A 19,204-nucleotide genomic window follows, 5' to 3' on the forward strand; every position below is an offset into this window, starting at 1 on the left:
CCCCCCCCCCCCGCACCGAATGGAGCTCGGCTCCCGCTTGCCGTTGTCCCGGGAAATTTTGCGCTTTTCTCGCGGGTTGCGGTTCGGTGGATGGTGAAAAGTCGGGAGATTTAGGGAGTGATATGGCGGAGGTGCTGCGGGTACTTCGGTACTTGTTGCCAGGCCCAGAACTCATCCCTTATCCAGCGGTGACGTTGCCTTGTCGGATTGTGGGAGAGCATACTTTAGGTTGCATTACTCAAGCGGTTTAATTCATTTTTAACCGGGAAAAACATTGGGAAGGATTACGTTTGAAAGAAAGTATTACCACAAAAAAAAAAAAAGAGATTGGACTAACTTTACCCAGCTCATCCAAATTGGACTATATTTTGCAATTTGAAATTTGAATTTCTGGCTCAGATAAGAAACAACGGATGTAATATTAGTTTCCCTGTGTACATGAGTGTTTTCACGAATGAGTCAGAAATTGTAATTCCTAATTGCAAAATAAAGTCCAATTGTTGTGTACCAACTTATTTGTACTATGCGCCAAAGTTATTAGAGTTTTATTCCAACCGATTTTTCGGGGACTAACTAATTAAAGCCGCTCTAACTAATTTGTTGAATAGTAGCAATAAGTTGATGCACAACACCAAGTTGGATAAGCTGCGTCGAAATCATGTGACCATTGTTTCAGTGCGGGACATTATGGGCGCCAAAAGAATCATAGTGCGACTAGTGCGTGAAAATTTTACGAAACGGCTTTTCTGGGACGGTTTTGTACAAAGTATGCCGGATTCATAGTTGTTTCTTGGGCAGCTCCATCCTTACGAAAATTTCATTCGGAACGAGAGAGGGTCAATGATATATTTAGTAAAGCATCATACAAAGGATAGATTTTCCGAACTTATGGAATTCAGCAGTAAAACTTAGAAAATAGATTCTTGCTAGGGTTCACATAGATTTGCGGTAACAAAAAATACAAAAAAGGGAAAATGTGTGAAGGATTCTGCAAATTTTAAAATAGCGGTGTGCCTACCTTAAAATTTGTATTTGTACACGTGTACTTTTATATTTTGTACATTTTGTGGTCTCAACTCATTCTGATCTCTTACAAGAACCTATATTCAGAGTTAAACTGCTGAATTTCACTAAAGGTTTACAAATATTTTCTTTTGTGCGTTGCTACATCAAAGGCATCCTTAAATCTCACTGAGTCAGCCAGTCACATTGGAAATCATACAGGACTCCCCTGAGGGAAGAAGCTGTTTAAGAAACGACCATTAATATTGGTATTGTATTAATATACGACTCTAAGAAGCATCCTAACCTTCCTTAATGAATTCTTCTGTATTGGCATGTCTTTTTTATCAAAACCTCATGTTTCAAAGCTTTTTAGCGTCACTGGTTGGATCAAAATTCCTCGACATCAATCGAAACTATATTAAAAATAATTTCTAGAGACACGAGGAGGTCCAGTTAAATCATGTTCATCTCTTGAAAATATGGCAACTAGTAGAATAGGTTTTACGGCCCAGCGAGAAGAAAAGTTTGAGCTGAGAAGATCATATTTCAGATAAAAGGGATAGCTGAAAAACCTTAAGTTCGGCACGGAGTTAGCTCGAGAGATGAGGCTTTAAATCTCACTTCCTTGGTATAAAATTCAAGGAATTCATCGATATTTATCAAAGATTTCATCATTTCACCCCAGGTAAAGTTTATTTGCCCCATATAAATACCTTTACCTATCAACAACCTGGGCGGTTGATCCTCGGAGAGAATTCAGAACGCATTTAAGATTCCAACATGCAATTTTATCCAGTGCGAAGTTATGAAAGCACAGTATTTAAAAACATAAAGGGTATGTTGCTTCCTAGAAATACAGCAAACTAAGTAAATTTTAAAACTGTATAATCGCACATGAAAAAAATGTCTAAAATACTATTCTTGACGCACGGCTTGCACAGTCTGCAACGAGAAAATATTTAAATTTACCGCACTGTATGCGGGCACTTCTTTCTCAATCGTCCGTAATCAGCTTACTTGGAGAGATACGAAAAAATCTGACCGAAAACTAAAACCTTTTGAACTGTTCCAAAGTTTTTCTCATACAAGATTTCAATTTATTCGCAGCCATTCATTTTGCCTTTTCATCTCGACAAGGAGCAAAAAAAAGCGCGTTGATGACGGCACAGAGATACGACTATTCGTGCTTGATGGATGTCCGTGTTGCATCTCCAAAATTGAAGGCGCGATGATGCGAGGCGTGAACTCGCAATGCTCCGCTCAAGGCTTCAATGTAGTGTCGCTATAGGGATAGATACACGATCAAATTCCGAACCAATTCAAGTAGTTCCAATCAAAGTAGACCAGTTGATGACAGACGGTCACCATGCAACAGTCCTCTTTGATCAAAAATAGAGTGCTACCATTTATCATTTCCTGCCGCGAGTTATAACACTTCTGCCAAGTTTTTATTTTAAAAGTAAGCAAAATAATGATTTTAAGACCGATGACTTCCGACACTTTGATAGTAATTGGTTTGGGAATTTGATCGTGCATCAAGACCTTAAGATTCGAGAGAAAAGTTACAAATCGAGGCCCGAATACGTTTCTCCTATCTTCGGCTATTTTGGCCCTCGAATTTAATGTGTTGTTTTCAATTGATGTCTGATTCTTTTTTTAGGATGTGTCTGTTGATCTATACCTCGAGCTTGTATGTCCCGGCCCCATTAAGTCCCACGGTCCACGTGTTTTTTACCAAGCCTGGGGTCAATTTCACTCGACTTGGGCCTCTATAGGTTAAGTTCCATTTTTTTAAAAACTAAACCAATCCTCAGCAACGAATAATCGAAGGAAGTCTCCACGCAGTGTTGCAACTGAGTCTAGAAAATTAAATTCCCTGACATTTCCCTGATTTCCCTGACACTTTTTGGTGAAATTCCCTGACACTTAAAGGTAAGCCAGATGGTTCATAATTAGAAATAGTTTTTGGGCAAAATTTGTCGGTCGAGACGTCAAACCCATTTAGGACAGCAAATAAGGGTGGCTTGAAAATTTTTCCCTGACATTTTCTCCATTTTCCCTAACACATCCAGGTTTTCCCTGATTTTTTAAATTAACATTTTGGTGAAATTCCCTGACACTTAAAGGTATGCCAGATGGTTAAAAATTCATAATTAGAAATAGTTTTGGGGCCAAATTTGTCGGTCAAACCCATTCAAGAAAGGAAACAAAGGTGACTTGACAATTTTTCCCTGACATTTGCCAGTGTCACACTATCAAAGCTACCCATCAAAATACTAAGGTCAGGTGTTGTGATTGGCTTATTCGATGACTTGGACCAATCACAGCTCTTGACCTTGACATTTTGATGGAGTATTTTGATAGTGCAACACGGGTTATATTCTCCATTTTCCCCGACACATCCAGGTCTTCCCTGATTTTTACTTTCTCGCTCCCCTAGGGTAGAGAGGAAGTATTGTCATCCTCCAAAAAAAAAAAAAAAGTTGAAATTTCATCATTTCTAGACGTTTTAAGGTCCCAGGAGTCAAAATAACCATACTTGAAAAAATGTGTGTCCGTCTGTGCGGCGTCCCCCAAATCTGTCTACAGCGATATCTCAAAATCTATCTGTTCGATTTCATTCAAAATTTGCTCAGAACACCATATCTATGGTCTCCTTATTTTATATTCCCTGACATTTCCCGGTTTTCCGAGTATTCTCTGACCGTGCCAACCCTCTCGACGCGGGCCAGAAGGAGTTAACACGAAGAAAAACGCCGAGTCTCCGGGATCGTTATCCGCGGCCCTTCTTTAATCCCGATGTCCCTGCTGCGGCGCGCCGTTTCATTGATGATTCACCGTTATTGGCGTTATTGGGGACGTTTGCGGCGCTCGGATATTTGTTGGATACTTTCAATATCGGATCGGGCGTTATTTAACGGGGCGGCAAGTACAAGACAATCCGGGGAATACCGCCGGGCGCAATTTCCCGCGGCGGGGGGCGGGGGCCGCGATTCGGGGCGGGCGTTCCGTACGTTTCGCCGGCGTCGGGGTCTCCCCGGACCAATACTTTAGCGGGAAACGTCGGAGCGAGCAGGGATTTCGCCCGCCGCGCCGCGCACACGAACCACCGAGCGCATCCCGACGCCCGGAATTTCCAGCCGTTTTTTCCTGACTCCGCCGCTTTCCAGTCAGCTCTCGGCTAATTCCGGCTCAATGATAAGAGCACTTTTCATTCCGTTTCGGACTTGCCAAGAGACCCTCCTTCCGGGCCGCATTGCCGCTCACTCTCTGATTTTGAAGAAAAAAACACCTGCGGGTTGATTGTTGAAATTGATAGACAAAAGCAGGAAAAAGCGATAGACAAATCTATAGATAAAGCGATAGACAAAACCATAGACAAAACCACAGACAAAACCATAGACAAGACCACAGACAAAACCATAGACGAAGAAGACACAGAGAGTAAGGGAGCGACCCTATTGGTTGAAATGGTTGGTTCCTATAGAATTGTGAACTAACTGGACCGCGTTAAACAGAAAGAAACCAAGCCACATCAGCTATTGCCAAATTTAATCGGGCAAGTTAATTTTTTTTCATGAAAACGGTTGTGCGGATTTTCGTGCAAATTTCAGTGAAAATTCTCCATACTTTGAAGCAAATTCCTTAAAAATTTCGAAGGAATCCGCACAAACGATTACCTACCTTCTTCGTCTATTCCAACCACCCGCTTCCTCCAACAATATCCCTTTTTGTCTTCTTTGTCTATAGCTTTGCCTATAAATTTCAAAAATCAGCCCGCTGGAGTCGTTTTTTAGTCAGACTCCTCCTGATTCTAATTTTGACCGTTTGAACTTGATGTCTGAGTGTGAGATACTGTAAGTATGAGTTCGAGGGTCTCAAAGTCTGAGTTCGAGAAACTCAAAGTCTAAGCTCGAGGCACTCAAAGACTGCGTTCGACGACCTCAAAGGCGGAGTGCGACGCCTTTACAGTCTGAATGCGAGTTAAATGAAGTTTGAGTCCTAAGATTTGGAAAATCGCTAACTCATTTTGAGCAGAATGCAATCAAAATCTGAGTGTGAGATGTTTCATCTTTGAGCCACTCTGACTTAAGAACTCGGCGACCATGAGAATTAGTGATATTGTGAAAGCAAGTTACAATAAGTTAGAGGAACGGTGACTTTGAGCAAAAGGCTTTAAAATGTTGAGTTTAAAGTATTTTAATTCGAAGGCGTTTGAAACCGCATAGGCTTGGGATTTTAGCAACCGGCAGTCAGAGGTTTTTTCCACTATCTTTTAGTCTAACCAGTGGTTACCACTTTTTCGCTCAAGGATCTCCTATAGAATTAAAAATGCCTCAATATACGATGTAAGTCAACGGTTCTCTCATTGCATAGCTCTGTTAATTTTACTTGTGACAAAACAAAATTTTTCAGCATGTTAAGGTGGGTTTAAATAGAACGGATGGATCGTAAAAGATGAATCCCTCTCCTTTTTGCGTTCCTGCTTTGAACGAGAATCATGAAATATGAGAACCGAGATTGCATTTTGCAATCGCTTTCAAGCTTGTTTTTATTACAAGTTTCATTACAAGTCGTAGCGTTTCGACTCAGCGAGAGGTAAGTTCCGTTCCAACACTGGATCCTCTTACTAAAAGCAATGCATTTTATGCTCAGATTCATGGGCGAAACATTCGTTTAAACGAATTCGCTTTCATTCATTCAAAAACTGAAAACACGGCATCACTGCTAATGTATTCGCTCCCTATCTTTGCATGGATAGTTTGTCTTGATGTAGAGGGGGACTCTCAGGATAGTGTGGGATATCCCCACCAATGTGGCCTCAACTTGAGAGCTTTTTTTGAGCATGGGAGTTGATTTCAGAGAAAACCAGTGGCACCATCGTGTTTCTCGCGAACTTTTACATTAGAATCAAAAGTCAAATCGCAAATTCCTCACACATGCAACATCTCCATTGGGTTCACTTTCATTTGATCAGGTAGTAAAGTAGCTGAAACGAGGTTCCGAAAGCAGACACTATATCTTACAATGATGGAACAAATTGGCCTATTCTCGACAAGGTATAGGCAAAACGCGCTTACGAAGCATAAATAGAAGTATCTTTAAAATGAGTTATCAGGTAAACAGGGTAGGCAAAACGAGCTGGCGAGGACAGCCATTATGGTCATATCCAGCAGTGGCGTGGCGTGCTTTGCGATATATCGATTGATCTACTGTTTACACCTATGGAAAAGGATCGATTATTAGGGTGTTCGCAGTGAACACAATAATAATCGATTCTCCACCACAGCTCAAATGGGGAAATATCGATAACCGATCACTCACGCCTCGCCACTGATATCCAGTGTTGCTGAGACAATGAAACTTCACGTGCTTTTCCTATAGTAAGAATTCACTCAATCTGCCCACAATATCCAAGAAAATTGCCTCATAAAAGTTGAATATTCCAGAGGGCAAACATATGAAATTAAATGCTACTGATTGACAGAGCAACGCATCGAAAGCTGCTCGATTTTAGCAGCGATGAATGCACACAATACATGTGCTCTTTTTCTGGAAGATCCTTCAGTTGTATCCAGGAATTGACGGTATTTTTGTGAATAGCTTAATTTAAATGAAAGGCTTGGAGGACAAGGCGTCTAGCCTAAGTGCTGTTTTTGAAAAAAATTAAGATGTTAATGATTGTAACTAAAGCCAGTCTTTGAATATATTTTGTGAAAAATTCACCGCTGACATCCAATTTTTAAGCATCAAAAATGGAGTTCAAATATTCTTCGTTCCATAAGGGTCCATGCAATTTTGAAAATTTAAACACAAATTGCTTGAAATGGCAAAAAGCTATGCGTTTTGTCCTCCAGGCTCCTCAAACGAAGTTAGTTAAATCGAATTCTTACCTATAACATTAAGGCTGAAAGCTAGACTCATCTTGGGCTCGGTGCTAACTTGACACTCGTAGATGCCGGAGTCCCTCAGTTGAGGGAATTTTATCGACAGAGTCCAATTCTCGGACTTGTCCGGCCTAATCACGAGGAACCTTTGGTCCGTCGTATACGTTAGGACACCGGCTGTCAGGATATGTAAATCCCTTTTCCTAATCCACGATACCTGCAACAAAGAAACAAACAAACAAATAAAATTCAGATGAGCAATCGGAAGATTCTACCTATAGAGAGCAAGTTAGGTTAGACCTCATTTCAATAAGCCAGTAAGTATATTCACATGATGTTTCTTGGATATATGCTTCATAATTTGGATTGCATTTAACAGAAGGAAACCGGTTCAATTGCAGTGTTTTCAAAATTGTGCGTCTTTATTTTTCCCCCAAAATTCTTGGGCAAAATAGTTTTTCCTGTACTTTGGAAACAGTATTTCACAAAATCTCGTGGAAATTGGTATGTATTTGTATTCCAAATTTGGTACGCTAAATTTATTACAGATATTAGAAAAATCGAAATCTCAGTTAAAATTGGGGTCAAAAAGATCCTTAAAAAGCCCCTTTATACGCTAAAAAGCAAGTAAATTGGCCTTTTTAAGTCGAGAACCCTCTTGACACCCCCTATAACTCATCTTTCAATTGAGAATTTGTGTTTCAAATGTCACGAATGAATTCAGCGTATCAAATTATCGGTGCGTGCGAATTTGCATGAGATTCGGCTCAATACATTTTCCAAAGTGCGGTAAACGCAATTTATTTATCAGAACTTGGTGCGAGGGGGGAGGGGGCTATGCTCCCCTTATATGTCACTTTCGGAAAAAAAATTCATGCAAGAAAAAACCTTTACCTTACCCTGTAGAACACACTCCTGCAGTCTGAATGTTTAATCTTGGGTCAGTGGCGATTCCAGCAAGTTGGTAACACTATAATATTCCATTTATATCCATTGAATATATCGATTGTGAGAGACATGCTGCCTCACCTAGAATCGATTATATTACATACGTTCAAATTGAGGAAAATCATGGTTGCCAACATCCGAGAATCGCCACTGCCTTGAATCATCCTCTATTACTCACAAAAACTGCCGAAGAATCCGAGCTTTCGGAAGTTGTAGGGACAACTGGCTACTCGGACAGCCCCGGGCGAACACAAACAGAACTGTATGAGCCGAGAGGGAGTCTGAGCCTGAGTAAATACTGTTGCGTAAAACACCGCTCGGAGCGTTTTGACAACGGAGCAACAAGTTCATTTTTCCGGGTCGAGCGAGCGCCAGCCACGAGCGCGGACCGAAATCTATGAGGGGCAGAAAATTTTGGAGATATAAGCTCCGCGACGCGGCACGACGTCCCATGTCCCGTGCCCCGAAAGAAGAGCATTAGGGCTTAATATAGATCTATGTCACTTTGAAGGAAGGGTAAATGTAATAAATGTTCGCCCGAGGGGTGTGATATCGGGTATCCTGCCAGGGGACTCCTCTAACGACAAAGTTTATATGAGAAAAGGTGATCGGTAAGTCACGCTTCCGGTAAATCTTTTCCTAGGCCATTATCCGCCGAAATCCCAAAAGTTGATTCCAAACTTTTTTGGGTGGATTTCGGCCTGAGTTGCATTGAGACTACAAATGTGCTGATTCAGCTACATTGCACTCGGCAACTAACAGGGCAGCGCTCAGGGGTCCAGAGTGCTCGCAGGTGGAAGTGCTCGCACATTGTGGGTTGTATACTTCGTAAATTGAAGGCGGTTCACATTTCCAAGCCAACAAAAGGTCCCGAATCTCCTGACTTTGGTCTCAGGAGATCAAAAAATATTGATTCTATTGCATATGCCCCATTCGATCCCCCAATCCCCCACGAGAAAAAGACTTTGTGAGCTGACCAAAGTATCTTTTGTAAAAACCGGATATAGCTCGTTAAAACTAATTTAATTTATGTCAAAAAATTGAACGTGATTCTGGACATTTCATATCTTTTAAAGACCTTGCGGGGAGTGATGGACATAATGCTATACTTCTGTCAATTTCGGGTTATTTTCACAAGCTTTGGTTCAGATTGACCCCAAAAATCTTTTTCACAAAAAAAACCAAACACATGTTTTTTTTTATTATTCTCAAGAAGGTTATATACCATATTACATGTTGAGGAGCAAAAGGAAAAAAGTTTTGGTTGAAGTTTAGCGTATTTTTACAAATCGAAAAACAGCAAATCGATAAATCGACGGTGTAAGTCGGCAATCACGTAACTCGTTTGCGGTGTCTAAAAATCTCCGCCTCTAAGTTATTTTTTAAAGGAGAATAAATTGACATCATTCACTGAAGTTTTTGCCGAATTTTCTTCGCACCGAGAGGAAAAATCACGGCAATTTTAAAGAATTGCGGTTGAGTAACTTTCCATTTAAAAAATAAAGTATGACAAAAAATCTGCGACGTCGCAAACCGAGTTATGTGATTGCCGACTTGCACCGTCGAAATATTTTTGCTACCCTCCAAAAAAGATTCCTTCAGATAACCAGCGACCAACCAGCCTCTCGTGTCTTGCTTTCGAAGATTAAAGTTGCAAATTCGAGCTCCTAGAACGGAGCCACCGATAACCGCGGCGCAACCCTCTTAAAACGGCAGTTTCATCTCATTAAAGGCCCCGCGCGACACCGCTCGTTCCAGCTTTGACCCGCGCGCGAGCCCCGATAGCCCTGCCAGGAAAAAAAAGCCGTTCCTCAGGCAACACGCGCGAATCCCTCCTTATCACGGACGCCGACGGCGAGGAGGCACATAATAATTGCCGCGGCGGCATACTTCGTATCCCCCGTTTTCAATTAAACTCGGCGGAGATAAAGAGAGAGCGGCGGGTCTAAAACTGTAACTTCGTCCGCGGCCAGGAGCCCCGGCGCGTTATCTGAGGCCGGAAGTCGCACTGCCGAGAGTCATCGAGAAATAGAAGACGGTGAATAATAAATGACGTCATAAAAAGGTGCTGTCGCGGGGCGTCAAGCGATCGGGCCCGGCAGAGCGCGCCACCTCCCGGCCGGATATTATATTTTCAGTCCCGCTGATAACGTGAATGCCGGAGGAAGCTCCTAGATTTGCTTTATAGCTCTGGGAGAGCCGGGCGTGAGCATTGTTACGTCGTAAAAACTCTTTAAGAGGGGCGGGAAGGGGAGGGAAAAAAACGGGGGTCTCGCCGCCCCTCCCGGAACAAGATACCCTCTTAATCTGACGGCTTTTATTCTTGTTCCTCGGTGTCGTTTAGATTAGGCGCGTTGAGGGATGTGCCACCGCCGCGTCGCGGTCAGCGGCGCCCTCGTTGTCACGTTTTCGATAAAAATCACTTAACCATTACACCAGGTTAATCGAAAACAGGTTTGAAACGGCATGAATTGGAAGGAAATGGAATATATTTAATAATATTTAAGTGCTGTACTAATGAAACAGCATTTAAATATACTTACATTAATAAATATAAGAATTATATTCGCTGGAAAAAAACACATTGGATCTAGAGTCCAGACTCTTAAAAACATCGACAAGAAAAAAGACTCCCGATTCAATCGGACTTTTGCTTAAATCAAGAACCAAACCTCTCAATTTGATTTAAGCAAAAATCTGATTGAATCAAGAGTATTTTTTCTTGTCGATGTTTTCAAGAGTCTGGACTCTAGATCCAATGTGTTTTTTTCCAGTGTTTAATAAACATTAGCAAAGTTGAGAGATAGAAGAATGTATTTTAGGTGATAAAATGAGTATTATGATGTAATAGCTTATGTAGTTTCGATATTACATCTAAGATACACAAACTATACTTAAGCTATACTGATGGAAAAAATGATTATTTATTATCATTTAAAGTAAATCTTTGTTATTGGTACTGTCCGTTGATTTATTATCTGAGTTGGGTCTATTTTTAGTTAGCTTACTACAATTTATGAATACCAAATTTAATGCTTCTATTAATTTTAGCGCAGATTTCCCGGAAGTATTTTTCTCAGAGAGCGTGTTTAAGTTTTTTGAACATTCTAAAGCACTTAAATAAAATGTATGAGTTTTGTTTACACGATTGAATATATACCTCTTTTTCATTTTTGGTTCGGTGCATCGAGGAAGCTGCATTTTAATGCCTAGCTTTTCAAAATGCTGATGTACATGTACATCGATCGATCAAAGCTATGAGAATAGTGTAGAGGCCCTGGAGATTGTCGGGGTTCCGAAAACTGATCTCACCGTTCTTTGACGTTAAAGTTTCTTCGCAACTTTATGATACTGTTCCTCGACTTGAATTTTGATGTGAACACACGTCTGTTTTTAAAGTTTTCTTCCGAGTTTTACGGCGTTGACGCTTAGGAAATCTCATCTTTGAAGCAATGAGGGAACTTAAACCATCCTCACGGAAGAGATCAAATAAATAAGGACGCTTAAATGAGCTTATGACCGTTTTAGAACACATGTTGCAATTTGAACGCAATTAAAGAGACCTCCACAAATCAGTGGCGTGGCGTGAATTGCGATGTATCGATTGTTAAGCATTTAAACCTATGGAAAAGGATCGATAAACAGGGTGTTCGCAGCGAACACCTTAATAATCGATTCTTTACATAGGATTCAAATGGGGATATATCGAAAATCGATCATTCACGCCACGCCACTGCGACGAATAAGATCGTCTGGCTTTTACGTTTATGAATAGATTGCTGACAGTTATCTTACGGTGGAACCACACGAGCAAAAAAAAAAAAAAAACCTAAGAGGTGAAACTCAATCTACTTAATGGTAGCGCTTGGTTCCAGGTATACCCTTTCTCAACTGGATTGCATTTTGCAAAAAGGAACAAAGAGCATTCCAATGTTGCTAAGACTGTGCAACTTTTTCCCCTTGCAAATATAGACCGGTCATCGAAAGAAATTTTGTCTTTATTCCCAATAAACTGTAAATTCAAGAAGAAAATTACCTTTGTAAATTTAATTTGTCGCGAGATTTCAGTAATTTTACTGCAACGAATGTTGGTTGCGCAATCCTAGCAACATTGGAATGCCCCTGGTTCCTTTTTGCAAAATGTAATCCAACTGTCAAGAGACGTTGGCAAGGTGTTTTATGCAGGTGCTTATAGTTTCCTGATTGAGGTTAGCTCTTCAAACATGTTCTGCGTTGGTGGAAGACGAAAGTTACTCTCTGGAGCTTCATCCTAGAGCAGAGCAGAGGCGAGGGGTGAATGATCAATTGGACTGCATTTTGCAATTCGGAACTATAAATTCTGGCTTTTCTGGAAAAACACTTATGTGCACAGGGAAACTAATGGCACGTACGTTGTTTTTAAACCGGGCTAGAATGTATAGTTCCAAATTGCAAATTTTAGTCCAATGATTGATATTTCCCCATTGGAGGCTGTGGTGAAGAATCGATTATTGAGGTGTTCGTTGCGGACCTCCATTTGAGATTAGTCCATCATTTCCCCCCGGTCTACTTCACTTTCAATGCCTCAATGATTGAATCATGCAATGATTAAACTAAAACATATGATTCTGAAGTGGTCTCCTTAAATGTTTTATTCTTACCATTTTCTCGGATCACTCTTGGAGTTGAACACAATTGTTATAAGTAATACAGTAAAAAAATAAGAGCTTGACGAGAGGGGAAAAACTTGTCAGAGCAGCTGATAAAGAGTTACCGAGTCTCTCAACAGCCCCTATTTACTATCAATATCTCCTCTAAGAATGTCTAACCACGCTTGTTTGGACGGAAGAACGAGTTAGGTGTTTTCTGCCCGAAACTATTTCCTCAGTGCACTCAGCAAGGTATACGATTTCTAAAACTGGGCCCTACCAAAGAAAAACTTGTCGCACAAGAACAACATTTGCTCGTAAAGGTAATTGAGGAGTTTTTAAGTTCAGCAATAAAATGACACTATAAAAAGCCAACTCCGGAGTGCATCTGAACATGAAATTTGATCAAACGAGAGGATTCACAAAAGCTTTCGAAACGACTTCACTTCTCTTCCTTTGTCATTTTTCCAGATGAGTTGGTAGTCTCCGCGTGGGAGAGTCGGGGAGTGTTATATCACATCTCGAATGATAGGAAGATAAATTGACTCGAATGAATCCGAGAAAAGAAAATATTAAAGGAAATGAACAAAATAAAATTAATAGACTTCGGGAAGCAATCAAATAAAGCTGTAGCGGTTTTCAATGGCGTGGTGATACAATAGTCTTTTTCAGCCCTCAGTGCCCTTGAAAGCTCGAACTTTCAAGTGTTTTTCTTCACACCAACGTTCAAACGTGTTTCATGAAAGTATAGTTCTGCCTGCTCTAAGAAATACAAATCCAAAGGAAAGTGTTCAAACTACCTTGAATGAGCAAAACTATTCTGTGATTCACTCAGTGCTTAATGTCTCTTAAAACATTCATGTTAAACTATGAAAACTAGGGGGCGTACCCCCCCCCCCCCCCCGGTTTTGCAAGGAAAAAAGCAGGCAGGAGCAGTTCAAAATTTCCGCCGCCATTCGATTTTTTTTACAGAGATATTGTTGGTTGAATCTGTTTGAAAATTTCACTGAATTTTATCGGTAGCGCAATGAAAATTCAGTGCAATTTTCAGACAGCTTCGTTGAACAATTTCCCTGTGAAAAAATAAAATTGCGACGTAAATTTCTAAACGTCGCATGGCGTTTGTGATATTTCGGCCAGAAGGTGAAAATATGCAGAGCAAACAACTCCCAAAGTTAGCACATCAACTCTTCATGGGTCGCGGTCGGACCATCATAAAACGCCTTCAAATGCGCGTGATACTGTGCAACACACCAGAGTTGGTATAGTTGTATTCTTAGGTTGGAACCTAACTCGAGTAAATTGCTCCATCAATAAGGCATGTCAACCTTTTAACTGCTAAATTTCAAGTTACCTCGCATGATTTTTGCTTTAACTGTCTATGAAAAAAATATAAAATGGCAGCAGGAATTCTAAAACGTTGCATGGTGCTTGTGATACTTTGACCGGAATGTGACGATATAAGAATTATAAGATGCTTTAAAATGGAGATGTTGCATGTTTGAGGAATTTGCGATTTGACTGTTGATTCTTAAGTAAAAGTTCGCGAGAAACACGATGGTGCCACTGGATTCTCTGAAATCAACTCCCACGTTAAAAAAAAGCTCTCAAGGCTCTTGAGGCTAAAATGGAGGGGATATCCCACGCTATCCTCTGTAATTTCTCTGTAAAAAAAGTCGAATGGCGGCGAAATTTTGAACTGTTCCTGCCTGCTGCCTTGAGAGCTTTTTTTGAGCTTGGGAGTTGATTTCAGAGAAAACCAGTGGCAACATCTTGTTTCTCGCGAACTTTTACGTAAGAATCATCAGTCAAATCGCAAATTTTTCACATATGGAACATCTCCATTTTGCATGGTGCTTGTGATACTTTGACCGGAATGTGACGATATAAGATGCTTTAAAATTTTGAAAATTTTCTGGGAGATGGGGAGCCTCCCAGTCCCACCTCACGCTCCTCTACCGTTCGAAGAGCCTGGATCCGCCTACAAAGAAATCACGAGATAACGCGCTGCTTTGCTCGAATAATGGATTTCATACCCTGTTGACTCGGGCACGGCTCTTCGGGGAGTCAAGGTGGGTTTTTGCTCATTCCCCGGGAGTCCGGTCTTGTAAATGAGCGAACTCTCCGCGGCGAGCGAAGACGGATCTGAGCCGGAAGGACCACGAGACAACGCTACCTCCACCGCGGGGCGATCCATCATCACCTCGACTCGCACATCAACTTTATCAATCATCGCGGTGGGAAAAAGAGGAGGAAACATTTCGGAAGCGTATTAATCATTGTTCCGGGCAAGACCGGAATAAGTGCGTTTTTAGAGTTATTTATGATTTCAATAAACTCCCCGGGCCGGGGGCCGCGCGGGGATTAGGGTGACGACGTCTATATTTTATTGCTACACGTTCGGGCTTCGGTGGAGACAGTGCTCCGGCCACCGAAATCAGCGATAAATTCCCGCTCCGATTTTTACGCGGTCAAAAAGCGCCACCCGTAATCCCCGCCGCGCGCAGCGCCACCGTGACTCTTCCGGGAGCAGAACTTCCGGGCTTCCTTGGAAAACATAAACTCCTTATTTGCGTCCCGTAAACATTCATGCCATGCGCTCCCGATTTGAGGACTTCGCACTCCGGTGTCGTCTGACGCTCCTCTATAACTTGAAATATACGGGCGGCGTTTTGCTCTAACCGTCGATGTACTGAAATAAAGTTTGTTACACGTTCCTATACCGCGGTTCGGTTTATATAAATTACGATATATAGTGGAGGGAATGGATTAGATCGACATGAATCGATCGAAGAGTAAGAACGTGAACCGATCGACGTGATTCGATCGACACCAATTCGACGGACGAAATTCGATCGATTCATGGGTTTGTTGATCGACTCACGGGTTTTGTTGATTGATTCACGAACCTGACGATTGATTCATGGGTTTTTCGAAATAGTCTTGGATTTGTCGATCGATTCATGGGTTCGTCGATCGATTTGCAAGTTTAATATACCGAAGTAAACCGAAAAATTGGAATAGAAATATTCACAAAATTTCAAAAAAGTTCGTGATTTGTCGCAAGAGATTTGGCAACGCCTGATGGCTGATATAGATTGCATTTTGCAAAAAGGAACCACAAGAATTCCAATGTTGCTAAGATTGTGCAACTTTTTAACCTTGCAACTATAGCCTGATCATCTTATCGAAATTTATCTATACCCCCAATAATCTATAAATTCTAGACGAAAATTATATATATATATATAAAGTCGCTTTATAACGCACTCTGGCGTTCTACGACACCCAAGCGCCACATATGCCTGTCTTCCCAGAGGTTATCGGGCAACTGACACCGCAACATCTCTTTATCAACGCCCTGCCGCCAACCCTTTACGGGACGTCCCCGTCGCCTCTTCCCAGGTGGTACCCAATCCAAAACTTGTTTGGGCAACCTCTCCTCCGACATTCTTTGCACATGTCCATACCAGCATAACTGCCTGGACATGACGTCTAGACGAAAATTACCTTTGGAAATTTAACTTTTTGCATAATGTCAGTGATTTCATTACAAAGATTGTAAGTTGCACAATCTTAGCAGCATTGGAATCTTCTTGGTTCCATTTTGCAAAATGCAATCCATACGGCGTTCTTCCTTAATACGGCAGTATTGCACACCCGTCTGTAAGAAAAGGAACAGCCCGGAAGTCTTGGCAATGGTGGGATGGACATGTGCCACTTGGCCTGGGCGCGGCCCTCGCGGCGCTCCAGGAACCCTGCCCGGAGGACGCGCGGGAAGAACACGTTGAGGATGCATTACGAGAACGAGTTAAAATTTGAATTACATCGAGTCGGCACCCGCACCCGGCGTCGGCGTCGGCGTCGAAGAACCAGGACCCGGCACACCTCGTGAATAAATAACGCCCGGGAAATTTATGTAAATCCACCAATGTTTATGCTCAGCCCCGATTATTCATAGCCCCCCCCCCTCCCCGGTGGAGGCAAGCCGCGGCTAACGGAAAAATTGTTATGTTCCTTTTTTTCGGTAACGACTTTTTAAAGCGCGGATTAATGCGGCCCGCGCTCAGACGGCGACGCGACGTAGCGCGAGGATCACCCCGACAGCTTTTTTTCTCCCCGCGCCGTTTCCTCCGTCTCGAGTCATCAGCCAACTTTCAGCTCGGCGAATGACTCGGGACTCGCGTCAGAAAGAGTCATAATTATTCTGCGCTGCTGAAAAAACGCAAAGTCTGGAGTGGAGAACAGGCTGTCAGAGAAAGTCGACTCTAACCTTAGCGCGATTACTTGGCGTATTATGGACAGGCCACATGCTTATCCTCACTTTTCACAAGTTTCTATTTCAAGTAGGGGGCTATGATCTCTGACCACCTCACGGTCCAGCCCCCCCCTCCCCCATATTCCGATTCTCCGGCAGCATTTCGAGGGCTTAGGAACAATTACGAACGGTCTAACTGACAATTCGTCGTTTTCCTGACGAAAGGTAACTTCATTTCATTTTTGTCAAATTTCCCCATTCCTGACCGAAAATTTCACTGATTTTTCCTCAGATTTCATGCAAAAATCAGAAGAATGTTCGATAAAAATTACCCAGGTATAACTTTGTCCCAAACAAGTTTTGGATTGGGTATACCACCTGGGAAGAGGCGACGGGGACGTCCCGTAAAGGGTTGGCGGCAGGGCGTTGACGAAGAGATGTTGCGGTGTCAGTTGCCCGATAACCTCTGGGAGGACAGGCATATGTGGCGTTTGGGTGTCGTAGAACGCCAGAGTGCGTTGTAAAGCGACTTATATATATATATATATATATATATATATATATATATATAACTTTGTAAAAAATTAATTTTTTGAGTCGATTTGGCAACCTTCGAATGGAGTTCTATTGGAGTTTCCATTGACCATTCCATTTGGCGAAAATGATTCGGCGACTTTGCCGCATTCCGCGGTTCAAATATCTTAGAATAAGCTGTTATGTATGAAATAATTGCAGATCTAACTCCGAAATTGTACAAGTGTTAGTTTGCGGATAGGTGGTATGATTCTTTAGCCAGCGATATTAGAATTGAGAACGAAAAATCGCTGATTTAAGAGAGCGTATTTAAAATTTTTCAGTTACTGTGTATCGAAATCAAAATTTTTAATCGTTGAAAGTCAGTGGTCTCCGATGAAAGTAACGAACAATTTTAAGATTGTGAAGAATCATAATTACGGAAGTACAGAAATAGATCTGATCGCCGAGTCTTCTTTCGGTAAAAAAATCACAATTTTTTCCAGCTAAGTCTTAATGAACTGCCACGTTTTAATAATTAACACAAGCACTACACCACACAATTATTCGCACAATCAAATGATCAGTTCAAAAGATTTTTCGCTTACTTCGAAAGGTAATCCTCTTACACTGCTAAGAGATCTGCACTCTCAAAAGTATGAAATTGTCTGTATTATCGGCGTATTTCGCCTTCTCCGAGTCTTATTTATACAGTTCCTCCGCTAAGTTTCTCGTTTGTTATTTGTTCTTTTTCTATTGTCACCGTTCTTCGGTAATCCACCTCAGCTCCGAAAAGTAACCGCTTTATTCAAGCCACAATCCGCGCGAATTTTGACGTTTAAAAATAAATCGGTGGGAAGAAAGCGGGAAAGAGAGCTGTTGAGGAAGTGGAACTTTCTGCCTTCAAATCCAATTTGGAGTTAAAACTCGACTTATTGACAGTGAGAGCACAGCGGAGAGAGCGTTTGGTGTTTCATTGTCGAGTTTTTCGCTTCGTTTTAATGGATAGAGTGAACATCCTGGTTTCTCTCAATATTAGCTTTGTCTTGAGGCGAAAAATATACATAACCGGGTGCTTGAGCTCTTAACATGATAAACGAACGTTAGAAAAAGAGAGTTCGATGAAATGAGCTATGAAACAGTTCTAAATTGGCCTTGAGTTTGGCTCGTCAAACTGAATATTTGGCTCATGTATATAACTATCCTTTCGGTTCATGTGATGAGTTTTTCCCATAGATTTTCTAAGTTTCAAAACTTTATGACTTCGTTACCTGGTAATCCGACTACATGAACCGAAAATATGGTTAAATATTGACCGGTTTGTCCAACAGAATTGTTAAAATAAGCTAAAATACAAAAATACTATGGACAATTAAACATTCTATAATATCAAGAGATATATTTATTCAGTTAAGCGTTTAACGATTAAAAAAATTTAATACCCATGTTTTTACACGATTTTTGTAGTTTTGAGAAAAAATTACGATTGAAAATTCTGTAAGGGTGATAATTTTGAGAGGGACGAATCTAAATTGATTGAAAAATTCTCCAGAGCCTTACTGGCGTATCTACATATGGAATACTTCGGGACCAGGTCTGCTTAAAATAATTAATTATATCTCGAGTTTTTCCAAAGTAATGTCACTTGGCATGTCCATTCTCTGAACTATTCAATTATTGCCCTACGTGAATCTTTTATTTTTTTCTTTTATTTTAGGAAAAAGGACAGCTGTTACTTATTTCTTCAATCTCGAAACAAATATTTTTCACGAAAGGAGAAAATTCAGAGACAATTTTAACGAAACACTTTTTAAATTACTTTTTTCGAAGTTTTGTATTTAAAAATTATAGCTGAGGGTCCAGCTGCGAAACACCTCTGACACAGAGTTGCAAATTTCCCTGGAAGTTAGCTTTTCTTTAAATGAAATCAGGGAAACGTGTCCCTTAAAATTACTACCGAAAGC

At 41.2% G+C, this 19,204-nt stretch overlaps 1 protein-coding gene across 1 annotated transcript in view; it reads right to left on the reverse strand.

Moving 5' to 3' along the window:
• LOC109036532 (zwei Ig domain protein zig-8) overlaps window positions 1-19,204 on the reverse strand; it is a 599,285-nt gene that overhangs the window by 74,228 nt on the left and 505,853 nt on the right. Inside the window, exon 3 of the mRNA XM_019050817.2 lies at window positions 6,900-7,110. Within this exon, the coding sequence (XP_018906362.1) occupies window positions 6,900-7,110 (211 nt within the window). The remainder of the gene's footprint in view (window positions 1-6,899; window positions 7,111-19,204) is intronic.

The sequence above is a fragment of the Bemisia tabaci genome, chromosome 6 (genome assembly GCF_918797505.1).
Source record: "Bemisia tabaci chromosome 6, PGI_BMITA_v3".
In the NCBI taxonomy this organism is placed as follows: domain Eukaryota; kingdom Metazoa; phylum Arthropoda; class Insecta; order Hemiptera; family Aleyrodidae; genus Bemisia; species Bemisia tabaci.